Source organism: Helicoverpa armigera, chromosome 5 (genome assembly GCF_030705265.1).
Source record: "Helicoverpa armigera isolate CAAS_96S chromosome 5, ASM3070526v1, whole genome shotgun sequence".
NCBI classification, from domain to species: domain Eukaryota; kingdom Metazoa; phylum Arthropoda; class Insecta; order Lepidoptera; family Noctuidae; genus Helicoverpa; species Helicoverpa armigera.
In genome coordinates this window covers 10,000,001-10,025,279 of record NC_087124.1, presented here as the reverse complement: position 1 = coordinate 10,025,279, position 25,279 = coordinate 10,000,001, and the positions used below count along the sequence as shown (strand labels likewise).

Below are 25,279 nucleotides of genomic sequence, written 5' to 3'. Positions count from 1 at the left end.
GTGACGCAAAAAGAAATAAAGAATTTATTTAATTAATCCCACTTGATAGACGGAGGCCATGCTTACTGTGGCGCGTAATAGAATTTTCTGAGATTTTCTTAATATGAAATAAGTAATTATTTTTAAAGGCTACGTGGAAATCACTAAATCAGTTGCTTATTGTATTGCGTACCTATTGTATAAAAGGTTCGTTTCGCTCCTTTGTGCGAAAATCATGTTAAATCATATGATGGTTTCATAAAAGATAAAGTTATATAACGTGTTACAAGTTTGTAATCAATGTTACAGAACACGTGTGGTACTATTAACCTAACACATTAGACTCGTTATCATTTATTTCCATTTTCACTTACAGGGTTCAAAAGATCAACCCGTACTCGTTATTACTTGCAGACCGAACCTTAAAAGGCTGTCAGTAACATCGGCATTATTAACGCAATAAAACTTAATACAAAAGCAAGTGTCTATTCACTAATAACGCAGGACAATGAGCCATTGTGAGCAGTTATCACATAACAATGGACGCACAATTGATACCGCCTTTTCAGCTGAATCATCGCGTTAATCATTAATAAGTATGTTTTAACATTTAAACGTGTTTAGGAGATGGGTGGTCCTTGCAGGTCAATCTAGCTTTATTACAATTGGAGTACTTGTATTCAGCAGAGAATTAAACAGTCAGCCAACTGTTCTCCCAATAATTGTTTAGTTTTTTTTAAAGATCAATTCAGTCAAAGTTTTTAGTCGGTCTGATAGAGGCCAAATACCTGATCATTGTTATAGGGCTTATTATACTTTACTAAATTAATATTGTTAAAATAAATATCTTGTTTTTAATCATCTTTTATTTTCACTTTAATATTACCTAGGACGTACATTATTACTTAATACTTAATTACTTAATATTCAAAGAACACACAAACAAACGTGGCGAGGAGAGAGCACATTGGCAATAGACAACAGAGTTACCATAGTTTTAATACAGAAGAAATATAAATGTACCACAGATACTAACACGCCTCCTTACATTTATATTTCTAACTGCCTCGTTGGTCTAGTGGTCGCAAGTGCGGCTGCTGAGCACGAGGTCTCGGGTTCGATTCCCGAGTCGGGCCGAAATCGCTTTGTGGGTTTTAGAAGACTTTCACAAAGCAGCCCGGAGCCTGGAAGCTGGTGATTGATTCACCCGTGCATCGGAGAGCACGTAAATGTCGGTCCTGCGCCTGATCTCTCTCCGGTCGTGTCGGATTACCGTCCCATCGGACTATGAGAGTGAAGGAATAGGGAGTGCACTTGTGTCTGCGCAAATGCTCGTGCACTATAATATGTCCTGCGTAGTTGGCTAATCTCCTTACATGAGAACAGCCGCCGTAGCCGATAATCGGCTAGGAGGACATCATCATCATCATCATCATCATTTCTAAACATTACCACAAAGTTTCTTACAATAGTTATACCAAATCAGTTTAACAAACTTTTAACTACTTTAAGAGCGTGTACGTCAATCGCGCGCCATTTGGCCTAAAATGGTACTTTTCAAACCACTGTTTCTCAGTAACTACTTATCCTATAACTATGTTATTTTTTAATAACGCAAGGTAATTTCACTGTCTATATAGTTAATTGAATATAAATTTCAATTTGTGTAGTTTAAATACTTAAAACCCCTATAACGTAACAGATGTTTTATAAAATTCCCTTTCAGCGTCTATTTCGAAGCTTAAATTCATGTGAAAACAGTGGCAAATCTAATCATATTTATTTTTTTACTCATAGACGAAATCCCCATGCCTATAGTTAGTTGAAAACATTTTTTGATTTAGGTCTCTATCTTTCAGAAAAAAATATTTTAACAATGTGAAAAATTGTGAATTTCAAATGCTTTTTTTACCCATCTATCTTACTTAATTTACTATAACAATTATTTACTATAGTAATATAACTCTTTCTTTAAAACATAAAGTTTATATTATAATTTAATCTCTCGTTTTTATTTTTTTATAAATTATTTAAAAACTACTATAAAACGCTGCACGCGAGTCAACTCAAACCAGACCGCCGCAAGGCTTCACAGAGAGAGGACGTGTCGCTCCGTCACATCGCGTAGGGTGAATAACCTCTGCCGTGGATACCGAGAATAGAGTACATTTCAAGCGCGACCAACAAATCTTGATACATTACTATTTTATTTAAAGCTCAATTTTGAAGCATATTTTTTTTATCGATTGAGTTGAAATTTTGTTTGAATGTTCAGTTTTAATGACAATGTATGATTCTATATCCAATATGGCGGTATACCCAAGATGGATAAAAAAATGAAGGCTAGAAATCACTTATTGCAGATGTCTGTTACCAATCGAGGTATAATTTTTTTTTTCATTTTGGATGTACCCAAATTTTGACTTTTCATCTCGAATAACTTTTGAAGCATATCATATAGGATAGATAACTTAAAACTTTATTTGCAATGGTAAACCCAAGCTCTTCACCAATATTTGGCTTTCCGGCAATTGTTGTTATTTGACCACAATTTTTCGGTCTGGATGGACTGGACCATTCATATAAACAATCAATTTTTCAAATCGGTCCGGGCGTCTTTGAGACATCGAGAACAATCAAATTGAGAACAATCACAAAACAATCTCATTGAAACCTCCTCCTTTCTTTTTTTGAAATCGGTTAAAATACAGAAACTCTTAACATTGTCATTAGTCGACTATTTAGTACCTACTGTTGAAAATTGTATGTAATATACAGAAAGTCCTCAAAACCAAGGTTTTCATAGGTGCCCGATTTTTTTGCAAAAGAGTGTAAGTATTAACGACTTATTTTCATGCTTTTATATTTTAGACATCCATAGACTTACACTATTTTCCCGCTATTAACTATTTACTAAATAATATATTTTTTGTTCTACCAATATCACTCGAAAGGATCAAAATGGTTTGTGTGACTATACGTGAAGTATGATAGGCACGCACACAGCCGCGACGCTAGTCTGCGCGGTTTTTTGCGTTGAATTACCTAAAGTTGACATCGCGCGCCGAGCGTACACGCTCTTAAATTTAACATTTCTCTAAATTTAATGAATTTAACATTTCCCAAAGCTTTTGTAAATATATCAGCAATATTATTTTCAGACTCTATTTTTACAACATTAATTCTTCCTTGCTTAACATTTTCATGTATGAAATGATAATGAACTTCAATATATTTAGAATTCTTTGTAAAGTTTCCATATTTTGAAATAGCTACAGCTCCTGAATTATCTTCATAAATGTTAACTGGTGTACAAACTTTAGTAAAGACTTCATTAATTAAACAAACAAGAAAATTTAATTCTGTTACTGCTTCTGATAAGGCTACATATTCAGCAAATGTTGAAGACTTTGTTACACTACTTTGTTTCTTTGATTTCCAGTATATAACATTTCCAAATAATCTAATGACAAATCCAGTAGTAGACTTTCTATCTAAAATATCTCCTGCCCAATCAGCATCCACAAAACAATCTACAATATCAGTGTCACTATTATTACAATATGTTAACTTAAGATCTTTTGTCAAATACAAATATTTTAATACTCTCAAAGCATACTTAAAATGTGTTTCATTGTAACAGTTTTGAAATCTACTTAAATAATTAACACTGTAGGATATATCAGGCCTAGTACCTGAACTAATATATAAAAGTGCACCAATCAAATTTCTATACTTAACATCTTCATTTACATCACATTGTGTCAATTTTAAATTAATTTCCATAGGAGTTTTAAACAGTTTAGAATTTTCAATATTATAACGTTTAGCTAATGATTCTATATAAGATTTCTGACTCAAAGTTAAGACATTATTTTGATTATACATGTACTCAATCTCAATACCAATATAATTTTTTACTTTACCCATATCCTTCATTTTAAACCTTTAAGATAATTTAGTTTTTATGTCAGTAATAACTTCTACACTTTCACAACATATCAATAAATCGTCTACAAATAGAAGAATATAAACAGTTATATTGTTATCTTTTCTAACATACAAACAATAGTCATATTTACTTCTGCAAAAACCAAAATTAGTTAAGAAATCATTAAAACATTCATACCATGCCCGGGGGCTTTCCTTTAAACCATATAATGATTTATTTAATTTATAGACTTTATCAGTTCCATTTTCATAGCCAATTGGTTGCTTTACATAAACTTCAGATAATACTTTACCATTAAGAAAAGCAGTTTCCACATCCATTTGATGTATAATCAAAGAATTTTGACAACAATAAGATAATAATAGTTTAAGTGTCGGCATTTTAGCAACAGGAGAATATGTGTCATCAATACAGTTTGTTTGTTGAAAACCTCTAACTACCAATCTTGCTTTATAGTCATTTTCACTCTTCTTCTTGTACACCCACTTTACATCAATTACCTTTTTGTCTTTGGGAGGTTTATTAACTAGAGTCCATGTGTTATTTTTCATTAAACTATCCATCTCTCGATTCATTGCTTCTTTCCACTGCATTGCCTCATTACATGAAGTTGCTTCCTGAAAATTAGATGGTGCCGAAGCATCACAATAATTACAGTATATGCAATAATAACCGAATTCTTCATCAAAGCGAACTGGAGGTTTGACTTGTCTTGCTGAATGTCTATTTTGCTCTTTATCTTTCCTTTCTACTACACTTGTTTCATCTTTTTCCAAGTTTTCTACCTTATCTGATTCCTCCTCAGTCTTTTTATTTTCTTTTTCAATTTCTTTTGTATTACTCTCATTATTATTTTCTTCCTCATTTTCAATACCACATAATTTAACATCTTCCTCTATTACATCACAATTTCTAGCAATAATAACTCTGTTTTTAATCAACACTCTGTATCCAGTATCAGTATAACCAAGTAAAATTCCAACTTCAGCTTTCTTATCCCATTTAGATCTTCTCCGTTCTTCCGGAATTCTTACAAAAACTTTACTTCCATACATTTTTAAATTTTGGACAGATGGCTTCCTTCTAAAAAATATTTCATATGGTGTTTTTCTCTCTATAGTATTTGTTAAGGTTCTATTCTTAAGGTAAGCTGCTGTTTTAATTACTTCTGGCCAAAATCTTCTTTCCACTTTGGCCTCTGCTAAAAGACATCGACCCATATCCATTAGTGTTCGATTATACCGTTCTGCTGTTCCATTCAACTGATGAACATATGCTGGACAAGGCCTTATAATCATTCCTTTCTCTTTCGCGAACTGAAACAATCTAGCATTAATATATTCTCTTCCATTATCACACCGTAGTTCCTTTACTGTCTTTCCTGTCAAGTTCTGTACCTCATTAACATATTGCACCAAGTAGTCATATACCTCATCCTTTGACCGAATACAATAAACTTTGACCAATTTGCTATAATCATCAATAAAGCTCAAAAAATATTTTTCTCCATTATATCCCGTAGTCTGATGTGGCCCATTCAAATCTGTATGTACTATATCCAATATACCCTCTGCTCTTCTGCGATTATTTTGAAATGGTAGGTTATGCATTTTATTTTCAATACATATGGCACATTTTAAATATTCATATTCAATCTCTTTAGGTAATCCTTCTAATGATTCATTTTTACACATTAACTCCAAATTTTTAAAATTTATATGGCCCAAAGTACGATGTAGTTTTTCTTTTATTGTCATATCCTTTTTAGTTATATTTACTTGCGATATTTCTTCACACATGTAACTCTTCATCTTATATAGTCTTTTATCCTTAATTGCAATTGCTATAACCTTCCCATAATTGTCGTAAATTTTTGTCAACTTTCCTTTTGATGTAATTGAATATTTATCAGTAATTTTAGAATAACTCAATAAATTTGCTTTCATTTCTTTTACAAAAAATACATTTGTCAAAGTCACTTCAGATTTCTGTCCACAGACTAAAAAATAAACTTTAATGTTACCAATTTTTGTAGCCTCTAATATTGTTCCATCGCCAATTTTAACTTTAATAGGTTTAGTTAATATCTCATAAGTGTTGAAGTACTTGTCGCTATTAATAATATGGTCTGTGCAGCCACTATCCAATAACCAAGTTATTTGACCATTCTCAGGTGTATTCTCCTCCTTCGTTGTGCAACTATTGTGTACAATAGTAGTGTGAAAGTTGTTACCTGGATTTTCCGGACTATTCTGGTGATAATTTCCTGAACCTCGTCTTCTATGATTATTATGATTATATGAATGTCCACGATAATTTGGCAAACCACGTCCTCTATAATTTGAAACACCACGTCCTCGGTTATGATAAAAACTATGTCCTCGACCACGGTATACATTTACAGATCTACAATCTCGGCTTAGGTGACCAGGTTTTCCACAATTATAGCAATTATATGATGGCTTGGTTTCTGCCTTAAAAGTATTTGATGTATCATTTGTAACTTCACTTACGTTTTCTGTATGTTTTAATTTTATTTTACTTTTTAAATAGTCTACTGTCTTTTCGCCCTCCGGCAAGACGTCAATCAGATCACCTATATAGCTGTAACTCGCTGGTAGTGCCTTTAACATATAATTCAGTTTTTCTGTTTCAGATACCACTGCACCTGCTTGTTTTAACTCGTTTACAGCTTTTTCAAACGCATCGAAAAATAGAGACACTTCAGAGTAATTTTTCAATTTAATATTTTCGAGATTATGTCTGCACACTATTTGTAACGCTGTTGACTTCTTTAAATACATCTGGTCGAACTTCTTTATTATTTCGTAGGCTGAATCAAGTTCACTTACATATTCCAACTGCTTGTTGCTTATTGCACTATATATGTAATTCGTTGCTTGGACATCTTTGTCGTCCCACTCAACTTTGTCGGCTTCAGTTTTCGCTCTCATAACGACATCCTTACATTTTTTAAATTGCAGAAACTTGAGAATTCTTATTTTCCAATTACTATAATCCGTGCCATCGAATATGGGAATATTTATATCGCAATTTTTCGAAGCCATCTTTTTCTATTTTTGCAACCACGCTCTGCTACCATGTTAAAATAAATATCTTGTTTTTAATCATCTTTTATTTTCACTTTAATATTACCTAGGACGTACATTATTACTTAATACTTAATTACTTAATATTCAAAGAACACACAAACAAACGTGGCGAGGAGAGAGCACATTGGCAATAGACAACAGAGTTACCATAGTTTTAATACAGAAGAAATATAAATGTACCACAGATACTAACAAATATCATTTAGGAAGGTAGGTTTCATTAAATCATTTAGAAACCTAATTAGACGCCTGAATTTAGTCAAGTGTAATAAGCCCTTATGTGCGTACTACCATTCATTTCCAGACTTATCAAACGACCGATCAAACTGTCGGCCGACAAAAAATTGTGCAATATGCTACTCTTTCGATTGTTTAGTAGGCAGCCACAGTCTGACAAAGGCTTAGATGGCTAGGTGGCTAGGTGGCTAGCTAGGTGGCAGGCGCACCAGGTGCAATCTTGTCATTCTGTCGCATCTGGTAAGCGTTCAAATAAATTCTAACTTTGGCAGTAACGTAAATCGAGGCATTTGAAGTCGGCAGATGAAAGAAAATTTTATTTTTTTCCAATATTTTATTTTGAGCAGCGACTGTGTAATTTTATGATCAGAATTAAATTATAGGTACTTTAAATAAATTACATTTTATTTGGTAGATTGCAAAGTCTACACGATAAGTATTTTTTTATGTTTATATATAAAGTACCAACAGTGAGATTTTTCTAGGTATATGAATCGTTAATAATTCACGTGTATCAATTAAGTCTGACTTCATTCAGGTAAAAAGCAACGCTAATTAATTGTAGCAACTTTGTACTTAACCTGTGAACTTTCGTTAATTAGTACAATTTCAAGGCATTGTCCGACTGTTTTTCATTATAAACAATCGCAAGGCCCCTCTGATTTCAATAAAAAAATATTCTCCTTTGTCTTTGAGACTTGACAAATGAATTTTGGCAGACTTTGAGCAAAAAATAATTAGTTATCTAACCTTGGATTTACTTTCGAGACGTTTCATAACAGACTGAAAAATCTGGTTAATTATGAATTTCAAACTTTAAAATAAGATTTAAAATCAGCGAAAGTTTTATTTGAACTGCCCATACTACATTACGTATTTATTTAAACAAATTAAAGGTAAAATGAAGTCGCTAGAAACACAAACCCTCTTCATTTCACCTAGCTAGACGAATGTTAACCTACTTACCTGAATACCAGTCACAAACAAAACTAAATAGAACAAAGTTTGAAATAATCGCTTCTACCACGACTATGAGTCACTTCACTAGCTTAACAATAAACGTAGCATGATAAGAATTGCAAGAAGAAAGGACTTTCAAAAGCATGTTCGGTATGAAAACGTAAAAATGCGGCTTAGACGGTCGCTCTCGGTACCACTAGCTTCAAATTTTACGGTTTACCGACGTCGGAAAATTGCTGCCACTCCATATATTTATTTTATTGGAGTTCTCAGACGCTTTAGAATATATTGTTATAAGGGAACTTGATATTCCTCGCTATAAAGTTTGTATGCATGCAATAATGAAACGAATGAACTTCGTAGTGCATTATTTAAGTCGCTCGAGTGATTCTAACCTAACCGTCTTTATTTATATTTGTTGAGAATTGTTTTGACTGGATAATGAACGTTTAGTCTTCGGAGCTGTAATGTAGCTTTTGAATGATGCGTTAAATAGATACCTACAAGTATACTTAATAAAATTTTCTTTGTATCTGTTCGAGCTCCAGGAAAAAAATATTGGTCCTCATAAACAAAAAGCTCTCAAGGCTTCAACGTTGGTTCAAGTATACCTAAAATAATTTAGGTATTCTGAATTTATATTTTAGGCATACCATACTATAAGCCCAAACGACGATAGGCAATACAAAATCAGCCGACCGAAAAAGTAGTAGACTCCTATTTACTCCCCAATAAATATTGAAATTGGAACATCCCAGTGTAAAATATGATTCCGTAAGATATCTAGAAACGGTTCGTATTTCACGTATTATACACAGCAGCTGTAAATTCTGAAGCTAAATGTCCGTTACATTTGCCAGACGCAACCACCGCTCAGCGGAATCCTTTTCGAATGTTTCACTGAACATTTTACCTGTTCTGTGTTACTTTTGGTATTCGACTTTAGCTAATATTGACTAAAATTATTGGAATGCAGAACTGGGCGATAAAGTAAATAATTGTTTTACATACATATTACATAGTTGCAAGTGACACAAGGGCTGGTTTTTCTTTTGGTCCAAAATGAAGCATTGTCATCCAACGTGGCAATGCTGCCAGCCTCTTGGGTATACTCCCGGTGGGCAGCGATGAGGAGGAGTTTTTGATGCCATTTTTAAATTATTATTATCATTTCAATTTATGCCATTTTAGATAGCAAGTGAATATAATTTGTATGAATATGAATAACAAAGTTGCACCAATATGTCCTAAAGATAAATAACCGGTTTTCGTAATTTCTAAATCGAAGAACCATTATATTTTTTTTATTTTTCTGTCCTATTTGTTTGTTCTGCATGAAGACTTGGAACATTCTGGTGTTCTTACAATGGATAGAAGTAAATAAAACTCTTAAACGGACAAATTGCCTGCACTAATCACCGGTCGGTAGACGGATTACTTGCTAATCGTAGTTTGTTGTTGTTTAAAGAGCTTGGCTAAAGATTTACTTAAACTAAGTTTTAGTAACTATTTACGACCTAATTTATAAGGAAAAAAAGGGATACGGAAATCGGCCCCAGTTGGTGAAGACTTTAGAATTTCTTGAGAGATATTTTGTTTAGAGAATTAGGTTCATTAGAGACGCAACAAGAAAAGCATGAGATATTCTTATGTCCATTCTCATCGAGATATTTTTTTAAATTTAATTGCCAAAATTCTCTCAAAAGATAATTCAACTGATGTGGAAAATTCTATTTTCTTCCCTTATTAAATTTTTGTAATAAATAATGGGCATCTAGGCTGTCTAACCACTCAACGATCCATTTTAATTAGCGAGTTGAAGTGTTCTTAACTAAGAGAAAAACGGAGGCTTCCTCGGCCTTAATTAACACTAGTTACAATTTTTCTTTCTTTCCTTATAGAAAATGAATAGAACCGTCGGTAAATCTTAGCGTTCTATAGGCTATAGGTTCGGAAGAAAAAAGATTTATTGAGGAAATAGCTTTAGTTTGTAACATACCAGATACCAATAGATGCGGCAGCGGTAGAAGGTAGAACAAGACATATGATTTATGAGAATCCAAGAAGTTCTTATACACTTCGACATGTTTGTAGCTCTGTCATTATAAGCTATTTCCAATGTATTGTAATACTATAGACCGTTTATTTCGAGGGTCATTTTGAAATAAAAGTAATCTATGTGTTACTTACTTGTTCCACAGATCCATACTGTCTTCTAGAAAATACTCCTCGCCTCGAGATTAATTCGCTTGCCGATGATCTGTGAACAAACAAAGATAAACATTAGCATTAGGATTCCATAAATACACAGCTATCCAGTTATCAAGAGTTATGTGACAGAATGAGTATTAAAAACTTTAGTAATTCAGTTATTCAAGCAACTATATTCTAAGGGACATAAGTTAAAAACTTAACTATTAAACAGTTTTAACAAAGCTACAACTACGACAAAACTTGCAACTTTGTCATTATTCCGGAGTTGGTCGTAACTTCACTATAACTAAACCATACTTTTACTATTATCTCAACTTAGGTTTGTACAAACGACAAGCTTTGAAAGTTCTCCGAAATCGTAGTTCTAACTTTGCAAATAACGTTGGTTCAGATAACGTGAAACTGCAAAGTGCATATCGTGCAAATTTTTCACCGTGCACCGGAGTTCGGGAAAACGTCTAGTGTTTTTTATGTCGTAGGTACCTGTATTGTGCAAGCTTTGCTGGTTAATAGATTACTGCGTCTTTTGTGCTTTGTATATTTATCCAAGACTAAAGATTTATGGATTTTTTTAAAACGAAAGTAGGTAAGTATATAATATAGGCAAATTTACTAGAAATCACCTATGCTCCGATAATGGTCGATTTATGATCGATTGATTCGATGTAAGATGGTTGACAGATTGGTGGCAACATAGTTTATTAAATATAGATTTAAAAAATCGTCAATACGTTGGGAAAATGTCAGAGAAATACAGTACCTATCTATACCATTAGATGCTATTAGGTTTACAGTTAAATTACTTTGAAACTTGCAGCATATCAACGAGTAATTTACACCATTCAGTCTGCCTAGATCGAGCTAACGCCTACTTGGTTCAATATCACAAAGTTCAAGCGACTGAACTTACAACGAGTGAGCTATCACGCACCATCAATAGATATCATCAGCCAGATTTGAATTCCAATTAACAACACTTCGAAAGCTAGTTTCCTGCGAGTTAATTGCAATCTGAGCCCATCTGACAACTTTAACACGCATCTAACTAGTTCTGAAAGGTCAGATCTTTATTGAATTTAATGTATTTGCGAAGTTAGCCCTTCGTGACCTATGACGTTTATTCGGCAGATAGAAATGCATATAGAGTAAGGTCGAGAGTCCAGATGCCGTACACTGATTTGATTTGATTGATCGACCGCCCCGAGTACCCGGAATAGAGTACAGTACACTCTACAGCCAAGCAAAAATGAATTCAAAAAGCACAATATCTTATAGGAAAAAGGAAAAATATTCCATGAATTTTTTCAGCGTTCGAGGTATTTTCATTGTGATTGAATTTCAGATTCTCAGAATTATCGTTTGTTTTGTAGCGTATCGTGTGTAAATGCATTGCAAGTCTGAAGCGAGTCATGTTAGTGTAATAGAAGCTGTCGATGTTCGAGAGAAATGTTTTTGTTAGGAGCTTTATATGCTGTTATTAGGGCGTCTGAATGTCGTTCACCTTAATAAGTTGTGGCGTGGGTGATGTAATAGCGGAATAAAGTTTAAATCTTCCTAAAACATTTTAGTAACGAGCTTGGCTACCGACATCACCGTAAATCAAAGTTATTTAGATTAATGTACCTATAGTTGTTTAGTAAGAGGTAAAAATAGAAGCACTTAAGATATTATCTGAACTACGGTTTAAAGAAAAGTGAAGCATTACAAGCCTAATTTTAAAATCTTTCAGAGTTCGTTGATCCCATTGAAAAGCTTCCCCTACCGGCTAATTAATTCATGGCATTGTAGTCAAAGAGCAACGGCACAAAGATATAAAAAAGAAACAAGTATTCCCTCTTGTAATCTGGATAAAAGATCGGGTATTCTTTTATCATTAAAGGAAAGCAATCTTGAGATTGACGCTGACATGACGTAAGGACGTGAGGGACCATTGGATCTCTGAACGCAATTTGCATTCTGATATTTTCTATAGAATACTGTTCGATACGATAGCAGTTGTGTAGGTAATAAACTAAGACTAGACTATAAGGTAAAGTAAGGTAATAAGGTAAAGTAATTAGTAAGGTAAAGTGATATTTTTGTACTTTTATTGGCATCATTTGTATAACAACCTACAAAGTAACAAACTATGTCTGCAGGTTTTGCAAGAAGTTATGGATTAAAGAATCAACCAATAAAAGAAGAAGAGGATTAAATCCTTTTCCACAGTGAAAAAAAGAATGAATGCTAAGAGCTTCCCACTTTTTCTAAAGCTTTGTAGGAATACCGCGATTTGAAATAAATCTTCTTCTAGTTCTCATTATGATTGGTACCTATTTCTTTTAAAACTGTGACTTAATCTTAATAAGAATTTAAAACGATATTTATGAATTAGAAACGAACATTTATTTTTATTCGATATAGTCATGCCATCAAGAGTATTTCATACTTTTATAAGAGTTCTTAACACAGAAGATTTGAGGAAAAAACATACCACGTTTCGGTGATTTCCTCACTATTAAGTTTCACAGAAGCGCACATAACATTAACTCTTATCTCACAAAAGAAAAATAAAAACACTCATTTGCATGAACCAATGGAAAACAAACGAAGAAAATATCTACATAAGTGAATAACAGACAGATTTACATACGAACATTTATTCATAAACAAGAACATTGTGTTAGTTTATAGGGTGTGTTAACATGTTATGTGTTCATGTGTTATCTGTGTTATGGTGTTATGACACTCGAGTTACTTCATGGGATTGTGACGCAATCTATGACGTGCATATACTCACAAGATTTAAGTGAAAAGTAATAAAGAAGCTCCTACTTTATCATAATTTTCTGTCAAACTTAAGACCCATTTCAATCTTAATATTAGACAAATCCAAATTTATTTATAGCGTTAAATCTAAAGTGAACAAGATGAAGGTATAAGTAGACATTGAATAACGTTTAAATGACTTACTTTTCACAATACAATATCACCAGTTAAAAATATTATTGACACTTTTAGTACCTGCCAATACTCCGCCCACCAGGTACGCGATACTTTGCGCCAAGTTATATTTTACGTCAAACATAAATAAAACTAGTGAATCAAACAAGATAAAGTTGGTGAAAGCCTGACCTGATAACTTGACACTACATTACATTAGTTAGAAAATTTTCAGGTGAAAATGCCTTTTAAAACGTCAAAGGGTCACTGACCTTATCTTTAGAAAACAAAAGACTATCACACTTTATGATAAAGAAAGACGAGACGTCTGGAACATTCACCTGGAGTTACGTGATGTGTGAATCCATTTTCTAGGTATATGATGTAGCGCTACAAAGATTTTTATAGCACCCAGAATGTATTTTGCACGGAGCGTGATTCATCATCCTTTAACAACCTCTTGCATTGCACCCATTGATTCAAACTTCTCTTCAAACCCATAACACAGTGTTATTACAATGGATGTACTATTTTACAGGAAATACGTTAGCATCTAGCTTTGCTAGCAGTCTCATCGGTAGGAAAAAGCTCTTTTTACGTGCAAATATATGTAAGTAGACAAATAATAATTAATGCATGTCTAAAAACCAAAATATTTTTATCCCGATTAATAACTTAGTATGGGTGTCAGACCAATTGCTCTTAGTTGATTCAGCTGACATATTACACGGTCAATCAACTCCCAACTGAACTGAATCCAAAGTTATTGAACTTACTCCAATAATGCTGGACTTAATTATCAATTTTTATTTCACCCCGACCAATGTGACCTCTTTTAAGCGCTTGATCCAACCTTATCCAGCCAATCCAAAGTTTGCACTTAATATTTTATTTATTCATTTATTAGTATTTCTAAAGTGAAATTTTAATTCTCAGCTGCCAAGTAACGTAAGTTTGTAGCGATACAAATGGACCATGCAACACTATTCAACCCTTTCTAAACTCTAAAAGCATTTTATACATACCTTTTTACTCCAGCCATTTGTCTAATGAAAAAGATAGAGCTCCTAATTCCATTGAAAGGTGTTTCGAATGAAAACGGTCCGTTTCGTCCATCGGCGTCCTTTCGAATTATACGTACCTTGAACCTTGTTTACGTACAATACAATTGTTTTCGTACTTGCGGAGAAGCTAAGTGAAAATTTATTCTATCGATACTTAGGATTTTTTATTGCCTTGTTTTCTCCTATAGAGGGGATTTTCTAGACTCTGAACATAAGATAACTTTGGTGTTACAAGAATTGTGTCAATAAAATATAATGTGGTCAGTATTTAAGGCCTTAGGTATTTGTTACGGGATAAGAAAGTTTTATTTGGTAAGAAACTTAGCTTTTACTTGTCTTTACAGTTTTACCAACGCAATGTATTGTGCCATTACAATGTTCATACTTACATAATATCACGGACAGGCGATATTTAAATAATGTCCGGCGCGCCCCAAGCAGTCACGCCATGCTGACTTGCTAATATTTTAATTACCAAAAAAAATTGACAATGCCTAATGATAGGTAATATGTAATTTGTATGTTTAATAGATCTTGATTGTAGCTAGGTGCAGGTATGTGGGAGCTCGGGTGAATTTATTTACTTGAAAAAAACGAATACAGTTATTTTGCAATATTATTTAAACCGTACACTATTAATAGAATCTTGCTAGAACTACTTGCACGAACCTGCAAAATGTTTCCAGTCTAAAAACATTGTCTTGCAACTCCGCTGAGAGTTTGTACTGGTTTCAGAACTTAATGATAACAAGGAGGAATAATACAATATGTTATCGTAATGTTAACTTTCTCGTTTCAACTTCATTTACAAAAGCAACAAATATGTGCTTTTACTTAAAATCATATATGTTAAATATTAATGAAGATGAAATTAGAATGTCTGTTAAATTGAGTACAATTAGAAACAGAAAACATGCTAATGTACCAAGTAATATTCAAAATAAATCAGAACTTAACTAAAAAAAATAGTGCCGTAAGCAGAATCGATATAAATTACCGAACGATATCGCCTTGCCAAGACTCGATATCGAACAAAGTTCCGTTCCATTAAAGATTTTAATGAGCATGCAAAAATTCTGCTTGCTTTGACGCTATTTCATTAAGACGATGGCCTTTATTTTTTAAACTTGGCTAAGACACTTTGGGTAAAGCTCAGCTGTTTTACTGTTCGTGAAATTTTCCAATAATTTGGAGTGCATTGATCCGAGCTGGGTGACCTCTTGGGGCTATTGAAATATCGCTTACCGCGGCCCTCGCTGGCAGATGGCACTCGACACAACTCACAATTCAACGTGGAGTGGGGCTCAAGTTCTTCGGCAACACGTTCCAAATCTTACGATGTGGAAAGTGTTATTATGTTGGCTATACGGTTCTGTGGGTAAAGGACAAGACCCTGGCCTTTTTATTGTATTTATGTGGAATGTTGAGTGTCTTACGAGGTTCGAATGGAAAACCTTGATCGTGACCGCATTTGACTTCCTGGACATTGTAAAACATTTTAAATTTGTGGAGTTAAGGGATTGAAAAATTATTAAATAAAGTACATACAATTTTAGATAGGTACAAAGACTTGAGCCGACGTTTATAATGTGATTTATTTTTAATCATGTTTCCATAATATCGTTCTCCGGCTAAACCCAAACGTTTGTTCAGTAAATCCTTTTTGTTAATCTCATACCGTTTTACCTATTTCCAAGTGAATAATTTTCCGAAGCATACCTTTCTCAGTTTCCGGAACATCATTTATTCTGCGCATAATTCAGTTACGTATTAAATGGTGCATAGATTTTGTTTAACCTTTTGGACCGCGGCTTGTTTCTCTCGTATCCTCATGTATGTAGTGTATTTTAATAAATATAATTTTGTATGAACAGTGCCTTTAATACCTAAAAGTTATACACGTTAGCGTTCGTATTGAAATATTTCCGACATCATCAACACGACAACATCTAAATCATGACCAGAGAGGTCAACTGTCTGTCCGTTCCCTTTTACGAAACAAAAGCTTGATGACGGCCACAGAAAGGTGAAGAAGTATATTTTTAACCTGAAGTTTTATTTCGTTATAGGTACTCGTGGATATTAAGCTACCTGTTATTGCCAGTATATCTACACGTGGAAATTAGCTATTGAACGTTTTGAATAACCCCTTCATTTAAGCGAGGAAAGGAAATTTACATTTACTTTATCGGCTATTCCACGAACGTTTACAAAATATGCTTGATTTTCGGCTTTAACATCGGTAGCTGTTATACCGATCAAACATTTAAAGGTAAAAATGTTCAACTTGTATTTAGATAATTTAGCTTAGGTATTAGTTTTAACAACATTTTCTAAATTCATGATTCAGTGGTCTGACAGCATGAAGTTTTCTATGTAGAGGCAGATACACAGACAAGTATAGATAGAAGAAAATAAAAGAAAAACAAAAACGAATCATTTCCGAAGGTACCTACTGAAAACTGGCCGTAGGTAATTGTTCAAATAGGTTAGTGCTTGTTCGAAATTCAAGCACGATTTGCCCCCATCCTTCACAAAGCTTAGTGTGAAACATAGTGTATTATTCTGCATATTGTATTGATATAAAGCCAGCTGTGTATGTACTGTGTACAATAGTACACGCTCTAATTGGGTCTGACTCCGGATTGACAATACATATGTGTATTGTTGAGCCTCAGGTTCGGTCACTGCGTTTCAAGATATGTGATGCGCGTAGGTTATGCTTAGAATATAAAGCGAGGTTACACAATGTATTGTGTTCTTAGTATATTGAGGAAGTTCAGTATATGGTTGATTTCCTTGAATTGTCCACTCATTTCTGTTTCACACTGCGTTCTGTACCGACTAATGCAATTAAACGTGTAAAAGGATAGGATAAGAAGATTGTTTTAAGAAATATACTACTTTCTGTTTTAGATACCTAATACCAGAGTATGTTTTGTACCAGAGTACCTAAGATTTATCTGGCATCGCGAATCTAAGATTTTAGTGTTCAGACTAACAAGAGAATGCATACTAGACACCTAAGTATCCCTTTTCCTTTCGAAATGCCTAAGTAAGGAATAGACAGACATGGTACGGAAATGAAACAAATAAATTGGTACAAATCATGACAAAATCCTCTGCGTGACGGGTGTACGTATTACGTACCTTTACTTTACCTTTATCAAGACACGTAAGTTTGTTTACCTGTCTTCTTACGACGTGACGTTAAATGCAAGCGCACTAATTAAAACTTATCACTTGTAGTGTAGCTCACTGCAGACTTTTAGTCGGCAGATAGTTTGTTTGGGCTCATAAGTCAGTATGAAGGGTAGTACGCAAATTACAAAGATCACGTGTAAAGCCGGTATCAGACCGACTGAAAATTTTAAATTGAAGTCAAGATTTTCTTAAAAAAAATGTTTATCAAAATCAAAAATCATTTATTCAAACTTGGTTGCAAAACAGCATTTCGAACGTCAAAATAAAATTACAAAAGACAGCCCCCAAAACGCCTACCCTTCTCCACTTCCTATGTGTTTTTGCTGGGAAGAAGAAGTTGCCCAACAAACTCCTCAGCAACACATGTTAACTATTGGGTCAACTCTCGGCCGATTGTTTAGTCTCCAGTGTACTCTAGCTTAGCTAACAACCCAGCTAGTTCACAGGTAAACTGAGGATGAGTAATAGGCAGTGTCGTTGAAGAATGTGCTGTCAGTACGCAGTGGATACGTGGAGCGTCATGTTCGAAGCTAACTAATACCTAACAACAGGGGTGCAATGCCGGGAGATGATTTAGTGGGTATCGAAGGAGACTCTGTTGAAGGTATATTCTATACTCCTATTAATTGAGTAAATGAAAAATCATAATCTTTCAACTCTTTTCTAATTCTAATTAAGTGACTTCAGAGAACGGTTTATCTCAGTTGGGCTTGTGTGCAAGTTTGGGCGCGATTATCTCACGTTACGCCGAACCGATTTTGCGGTTTTCAGAATAGTGTTTGTCAGAGTTATAAAAGAAGGTCTTATTTTTTTTAATTAGATTTTTGCCCTTTGTCCATACCTAGTTACATTAACCCTTCAGAACAAAGAAAAATAAATTATTCATAACAATGCACCGCATTTTTTGTAGGTAGTCGTCTTTAAGGCTTGTGGGAGTCGGATGACAGCGCATTTCTAGAAATAATAGGTAAAAGACGTTGCGCCATTAGTCAGAATAACAAGTTTCTTACAAGACGGTTTCAAGTAATGAGTCGGGAAAAAGCTGGGAAGCAATAAATTTCCCTCGACTCGAGATCTGCGAGATTATGGTTGAGTTTTGAGATATCTTGCACTAACCTTTAACTACTTTAGAAATTACTTCTTTGACTTTTGTGGCCTTGCTTTCACAGAAAATCATTTTTTTTATTGCTGTATTTTATTATTTCATCGTAAGCGACATTATGAAACTGAAAAAGTATTCAAGGTTTGATTTAAATCTTTCGAAACGACATTCAGAGCTCACTAAGTATAGCTAAACCACCTACACTGTAAGAAAAATGTTCGATACCGTCGAAACGAGAATCGGAACGTAAATCATTTGGTACACAAAAAACCCAGCGAAACTCTTGTTGAAACATGCGGCGACTGGGAGCCGATACATCGCCCATACAAATGTGTCTCGTTGTTCCTGATTCGAAGCGAACGCGGAAAAACCGTAGTTTGAAAATCGAATTAAATTCCAAAGAACTTTTTACCGATTTGTTTTCAGCTTCCAAGCTGTGTTCCTGGTTTGAATTTGTTGAGGTTTATTCTTCCTTTTTGGTACGGTGTCGTGGTGGATGTGGTGTTCTTATTTGGCGATCTTCAATTGTTTGTAACTTTATTATAAGTTCGGCCGTTCAGAGAATGCGTTCCTGACACCTATCAGTTAGTCAGGACTAGTGATGGGCACAACATAACACTGAGTTCGTTACCGTTCCCCCAAAATAAACCACCGCATTATTTTAAGATTATTTTCGTTTTAAGTCATTTAAAATTTATATTTTAGTTATTTAAGTGGAAACCAAAAAAAGGTAATATTCATATAATAAAATCGTTTTATTTATTCTTTGTTACAAAGTTACAATCTGTATTTCTATGCAATAAAGTAAGTACATTGAATTGAATGTGCGTACAGAATGTTAATCAGACTCCGATTCGCTTGAGGAGATGGTGTCTTCATCATCATCTTCGCCTACGTGTATATTACGTGTATATTAGGTATTATCAATAACAGAATCAATCCTGATATCTCGGTCAAAATCTTCCAAAATCAGGTTTTTAGAGCTCTACCTCACTGGGACGCCATGGCGACGTCGCCAGCGGCACAGGTCTGGCTACTTCTGGCATCCAAATGTCGCCAAGTCGAGTGGCCATGGCGTCTCGACAGTCAATTGTTTACGTCGTCGCTCAAGAAATTGCAAGCTGACTGGCGACCACATTGGCGACTGTGTGAGGGAGGTGCGCTTTACCGTGTACATTATAGTGGCTACTGTGGCCACGTCGCCAAGTTGCCATGGTAGCCAGAAGCCACATAGGGAACTGTAGCTCGTGGCCACGCCTCCAATTTGGCGACGTTACCAAACCGTCGCCAAGTGAGTTAGGTTCCATACATTTCAATACTAACTGCTTGGATACGTAGCCGGCGACGTCGCCATTGGCGTCCTAATGAGGCAGGGCACTTAGTCTTAGCGCACGAAACGACAACAAATGACTATTTAGGGTCACAAAATGACGGCCCATGATGCCATTTGGGGTTACCATTTTCAACCTAAATATAAAAATGCTACTTTCTTTCGCGCGTTCAGTTTGATCATAGTTTTATTTTTATATTTCATAAAAGTTATCCTATAGTCCATTATTTTCAAATTCTTAAAAAGAAAAACAAAACGTATTATTTTATATTATAAGTATAACTGTATAAGAACCATCAACCAGAACAGATTACGATACTTGCCTGTTATTTTTAGCACAGCACTACAAATATAAAGCGCTGACATAACCTTGTAATAGCGCAGTATAGATTTAGAAAAATATTGTTTACCAAGTTATTTGACACTCAATTTGGCACAAAATTACAACATTCATTGATTATTATTGATATAATAATGTTGTTTTAATGCTCAACAATTGTTAAAACGATAAACAACCAGCAAAAATATTTTTATCGTACTGCAACGCCATTACAAAGTTACGTCGTCAGTTCAATCGCGATGTGTCAGAAACGCATTCTCTGAGCGGCCGAACTATAATTACTTATGATGTATGAGGGTGCGTCCACATCTTGCGAATGTGCAGCTCGCGTGCCGTTTGCAAACTGCCCGCGAGCTGCGCGCGTGCATTTTTGTTCGTGCGCCGCTTCTGCGCCGCCCGCGTGCAGTTCGCGCGCGACCTAAGCGCCGTACGCGATCAGCGCGCAGGCGGCGCGCGACGTCTGACATCTTCGATAGTACTGAGCCAGTAAACGGAACTGAGTGCGCGCAGCTCGCGCGCCGCTCGCGCGCTCTATACGACCCTTGCATGAGTTGCGCTAAAGAGGCGCATCAAACTATTGCTGTGACTGCACGCGCGCAGCTCGCAGGCAGCTCGCAATTGGCTCGCGAGCTGCACATTCGCGGCACATTCGCCAGATGTGGACGCACCCTGAGAGAGAGTGTGCAAATCTAACCATGTTAGGTAGGTACATAAGTCTGGTTGTAACAGACGTCCACAATGTGTTATCTCAGACTGAACGTCATAGCAGTAAGATACACATAATTTGTGGAGAGACGCAAACCACATTAATGTTTACGTAACAAGAAATAATATAGCAGCTACACAATAACTGTAATTCTATTTTCTATTGAAGATTTTATTTAACTCAACTCCGAAAGACAATATAATATGTGTCTTAAAAGTGTTCGGTATTCTTTTAATTTCTGATTGATTGAAAGAAAATTCCAGAAATGTTTAATGACTAAGTCGCTGAAAGGGTTGTTTATTTATCGGAGCATAATTTCCACGTGACGCAATATATCCCACTGCGCGACACAAATGTCAATAAAAAGCATTTTTATATACATGTTACACAACAACAATGTACAAAGACATTTAATGGAATAACCAAGTTTAACAAAACGGAAACAAGCCCGTTCCAGCGAACAATCATCTATAATAGACTTTTCTTGTTCTCAGATTTATTGCTAAACTTATCACAAAAGTATAAAAATATCCTTCAAAATCTATTCGGTTATTATCGTCAACTTTTGTGTCTCGGAATCATTGGAAGTAAATAACGACTAATTAATAGAATTTTTCTATATTTCGAGCACAACACAATACCTCATAATTTAGACGCTTTCTTAATATTCGTCGAATTGGTAAGTAAATTTTTTTTAAACCTGAAAAGAAGCTTTTTAAAAAATATTTTATACGATTTTTTTTACATATTTTTTTATTTTTTTTTAAAATGAGGAGATATGATCCAAAAGCTATTTTCAGGGTATTTTCAGCAGAATATTTCCAGAAAATTCAGTTACCCACGGCACGTGTATCGGTGTTTTTCGCGGCATTGTTGGGCGGCCCGCACGCATGCGGCGGCTTGCGTGAATACCAATCGCTGGTGTTCCACGATTGCTGTACATAACTGGGTTTACATACATGAATAGTGTTGCTAAAAATATTTTGCTATAGAAATCTGTGAAGAATGATAATATTTATAAAATTCTATAAAAAAAAGTTTCTGATTTTTTACTAAAATAAGATGACATTGAGATGTATTTATTACTTTTTTTTAAGCAAAACTGTTTGCTACACTTTCACTATTCTAGAGTATAAAGGTTGTGGGCACATTTACAAAATACGCTATTGCAAAAGTCAAAAAAATTTTCAAGCAAAGGTCAAGAATTTTAATTTAATCCGCGATTACTGAAAACAACTTCGAACGTAAAACACAAAGGAGTTGTAAAATTGCTCTATCCTTAAAATCGGTCAAAATTCGATACTTTTCTTTGAAAACTGCCCTTCTTTACCCAGACAATCCCTTAAAATTCGATACTTTTCTTTGTACAATTTCAGGAAGGATGGGCTAAAGAATGCCTTGAGTGTTAGGAATGCGTTCAAGGTTCTTAAATATTGAGGACATTTGAATATAACGTTGAACCACGGAGAAAGGAAAGATGAGCGGGGATTCCATAATGCAAATAGGTCTCGCGCCTTCTTCTAGGTCTAATACGTACGGTGGGCATACCCAAAATGATCAATTATGAGTGAACTAACGAGCTTATTTGAAACATAAGTCAACAATTTTTGATATAAAAATGATCGAGTTCCAAAGAAGGCGTAAAAAGGCAAAGACAGAAACTTTCCTCGTCTCCCGGACACCCGCATTTTGGCGGCCTAATTTCTTAGAAGATTTTCCGTTATGGCACCTCCGCTAGTCATTTTGTTCTCCACGCGTTGAACTAACAGTGTCAACAGATTTATGTCGCCGACTGTATACTATGACGACAGAGAACAGATGCAGGAAATGAACTCGTCAACTGTAAATACACAACGTCGGGAAATATGAACACTGAATATAATAAATATAGAAAGCAATAATATTGAATACTCAGAGTAGCCGTACTCTATATTACTATTCCTGGTAATGCGGATTGCAGGACATCGGATCAAGAGGGCTTCGATTGTACCTTTGTGAGCCCGTATTGGTTGTTTGTTTCAGTTCCATATAAATAATGTTCTTTAGTATGTTCAAGAACAATTTATAATTGTTAAATTGTAGATATATAATAAAATAAATATATTTATATGTTTTTACAAAGTATATACATATACATATGTGTCCCGTCCATTACATAAAATCTAAAATATTATTCATCGACTTATGAGAACGAGTGAGTAGTAATATTGCCGCGTAGGCCATGTTTAATCCGTCCTCCGTAAAAGTTTGCTTAGGGTTAGCTTAGATTGGCCTGTAAAAGTGACAAAAGTGCTTACATAATAATACCTATATTAGTCAAAGTCAAGTAAAATACCTACTATTAATTTAACTGTACCCGATAAGACTGAAAGCAGGTACTAAGTTGCTTAACTACATTGGAATCCACACAGCAGCAATTGCACAGAACAATAAAAACTTTAACACCAAAAGGCTTTTACAGTAGAGTGAAACAACTATAAATGTTCGGCACTCCACCTTTACACTAGAGCTAAATTAAATTTGAACACGTTTCATTTTAATTAAAACTGCGTCTTAGAATATTCTAACAACCCAAACTAATTGAGATTTCGGTGCTCAGCTGTAAAAGAGAATTTCTTATCAATCACTTCCCTTTACTTTGTGTATCAATCACAAGGAAGATTGCTGACGACTTAATACCTTCCTATTTTGTAATTTATTTTGAGAGGAAAATGTGGAGGTTTCCTTGTAGCCAATTGTGGGTGTGTTGAAGAGAAAACAATGATGACAAACGCGCAGAACAACAGACGGGACTCGTATTGTATAACTACGGTTAATGGGTTTAAAATAACGATTCAAGATTTTGCCGCAATATGTTATGTGTGAATCGCTGATGATCCGCTTTAGTTATTAACCCCCGACGCAAAAACGACAGGGTGTTATAAGTTTGACGTGTCTGTGTGTGTGTGTGTGTGTGTGTGTGTGTGTATGTGGCATCGTAGCTCCCAAACGGATGATCCAATTGTAATGCGTTTTTTTTTGTTTAAAAGGTATGTCAGTCGGGAGTGTTCTTAGCTATGTTCGGTGGAAATCGGTTCAGGTCTTCAAGGTCATCAGCTCGTTTGCTAGATGTGATAGGAATGTTACACGCTCAGTTTACTTGCAAGTATATGTGGGATCTGAAATTTGAAACACTAATGTCTTTTGGAACCACTGAGCTGGTCTGCTGTTAGGGCACGAAGGTAGGAAACGTAACCCTGAACTGCCTTTTAGTAAACCCATCGAGTTTGGGCTCGTTGAATTTGTCTCGACGAGTTCTCTTTATGTTTCTGATTGACGAGAACCTGATGCTGGAAATGGGATGTGGCGGATGAAACCCTGAAATGCCGGAATGAAACGGATAAACCGATTTATATTTTTGCGGAAAATCTAGAATGTCCAAAGGTTAATCTTTATTGTTTCTCAATCTGTGCAATTCCCCCAGAGCCAGTTTGTCATGAGGATTGTTAAACAGCTTCCTTTGGCCGAGATCGCATATGTATAGCGACCCCATCTTAAGATAAAATAAATTAATCGAAAGACGGAAAAATTAAGGAGCTCCTTTAAAAAGCATGAAATAAAATTAAATTATAAATTCAAAAAAACCCCCGACCCAAAAAAAGTACGCAATAATTATGACAAAATGTTAAAAACGCTAAACCCTATAAAAAGCAAAAAATAACTTTTAGCACTACGTAAACTAAATTTTGACGTGTCGGGGGACCGCTTTTTACCTTCATAAATAGGTACTTACATAAATCAAATGATACCTACCCAATTACAACATTCGTTTAAAAAAAAACAAGAACCTTAAATAATGAATTAGAGCGGTCCCCCGACACGACAAAATTTAGTTTACGTAGTGCTAAAAGTTATTTTTTGCTTTTTATAGGGTTTAGCGTTTTTAACATTTTGTCATAATTATTGCGTACTTTTTTTGGGTCGGGGGTTTTTTTAAATTTATAATTTATTATTTAAAAATTACTCGATGTTAAGAACTGAAGAAGGTTTAAAGTAACTATATATAGTGACCACTTTAATATCTTCATTTTTTAAAGCTAAAAGATTTCAATTTCGTAGTATAAATTAAAAGTTTGACACGATAGCATGAATAGTTGAAACAAAACACAATCTACAG

General features: G+C 34.7%; 1 protein-coding gene across 9 annotated transcripts in view; it reads right to left on the bottom strand.

The window, feature by feature from the left end:
• LOC110374441 (GTPase-activating Rap/Ran-GAP domain-like protein 3) overlaps window positions 1-25,279 on the bottom strand; it is a 232,592-nt gene that overhangs the window by 26,162 nt on the left and 181,151 nt on the right. For all 9 annotated transcript variants that reach the window (XM_049842489.2, XM_064034553.1, XM_064034552.1 and 6 more), the window contains one exon: window positions 10,432-10,501. In XM_049842489.2, the coding sequence (XP_049698446.2) occupies window positions 10,432-10,501 (70 nt within the window). The remainder of the gene's footprint in view (window positions 1-10,431; window positions 10,502-25,279) is intronic.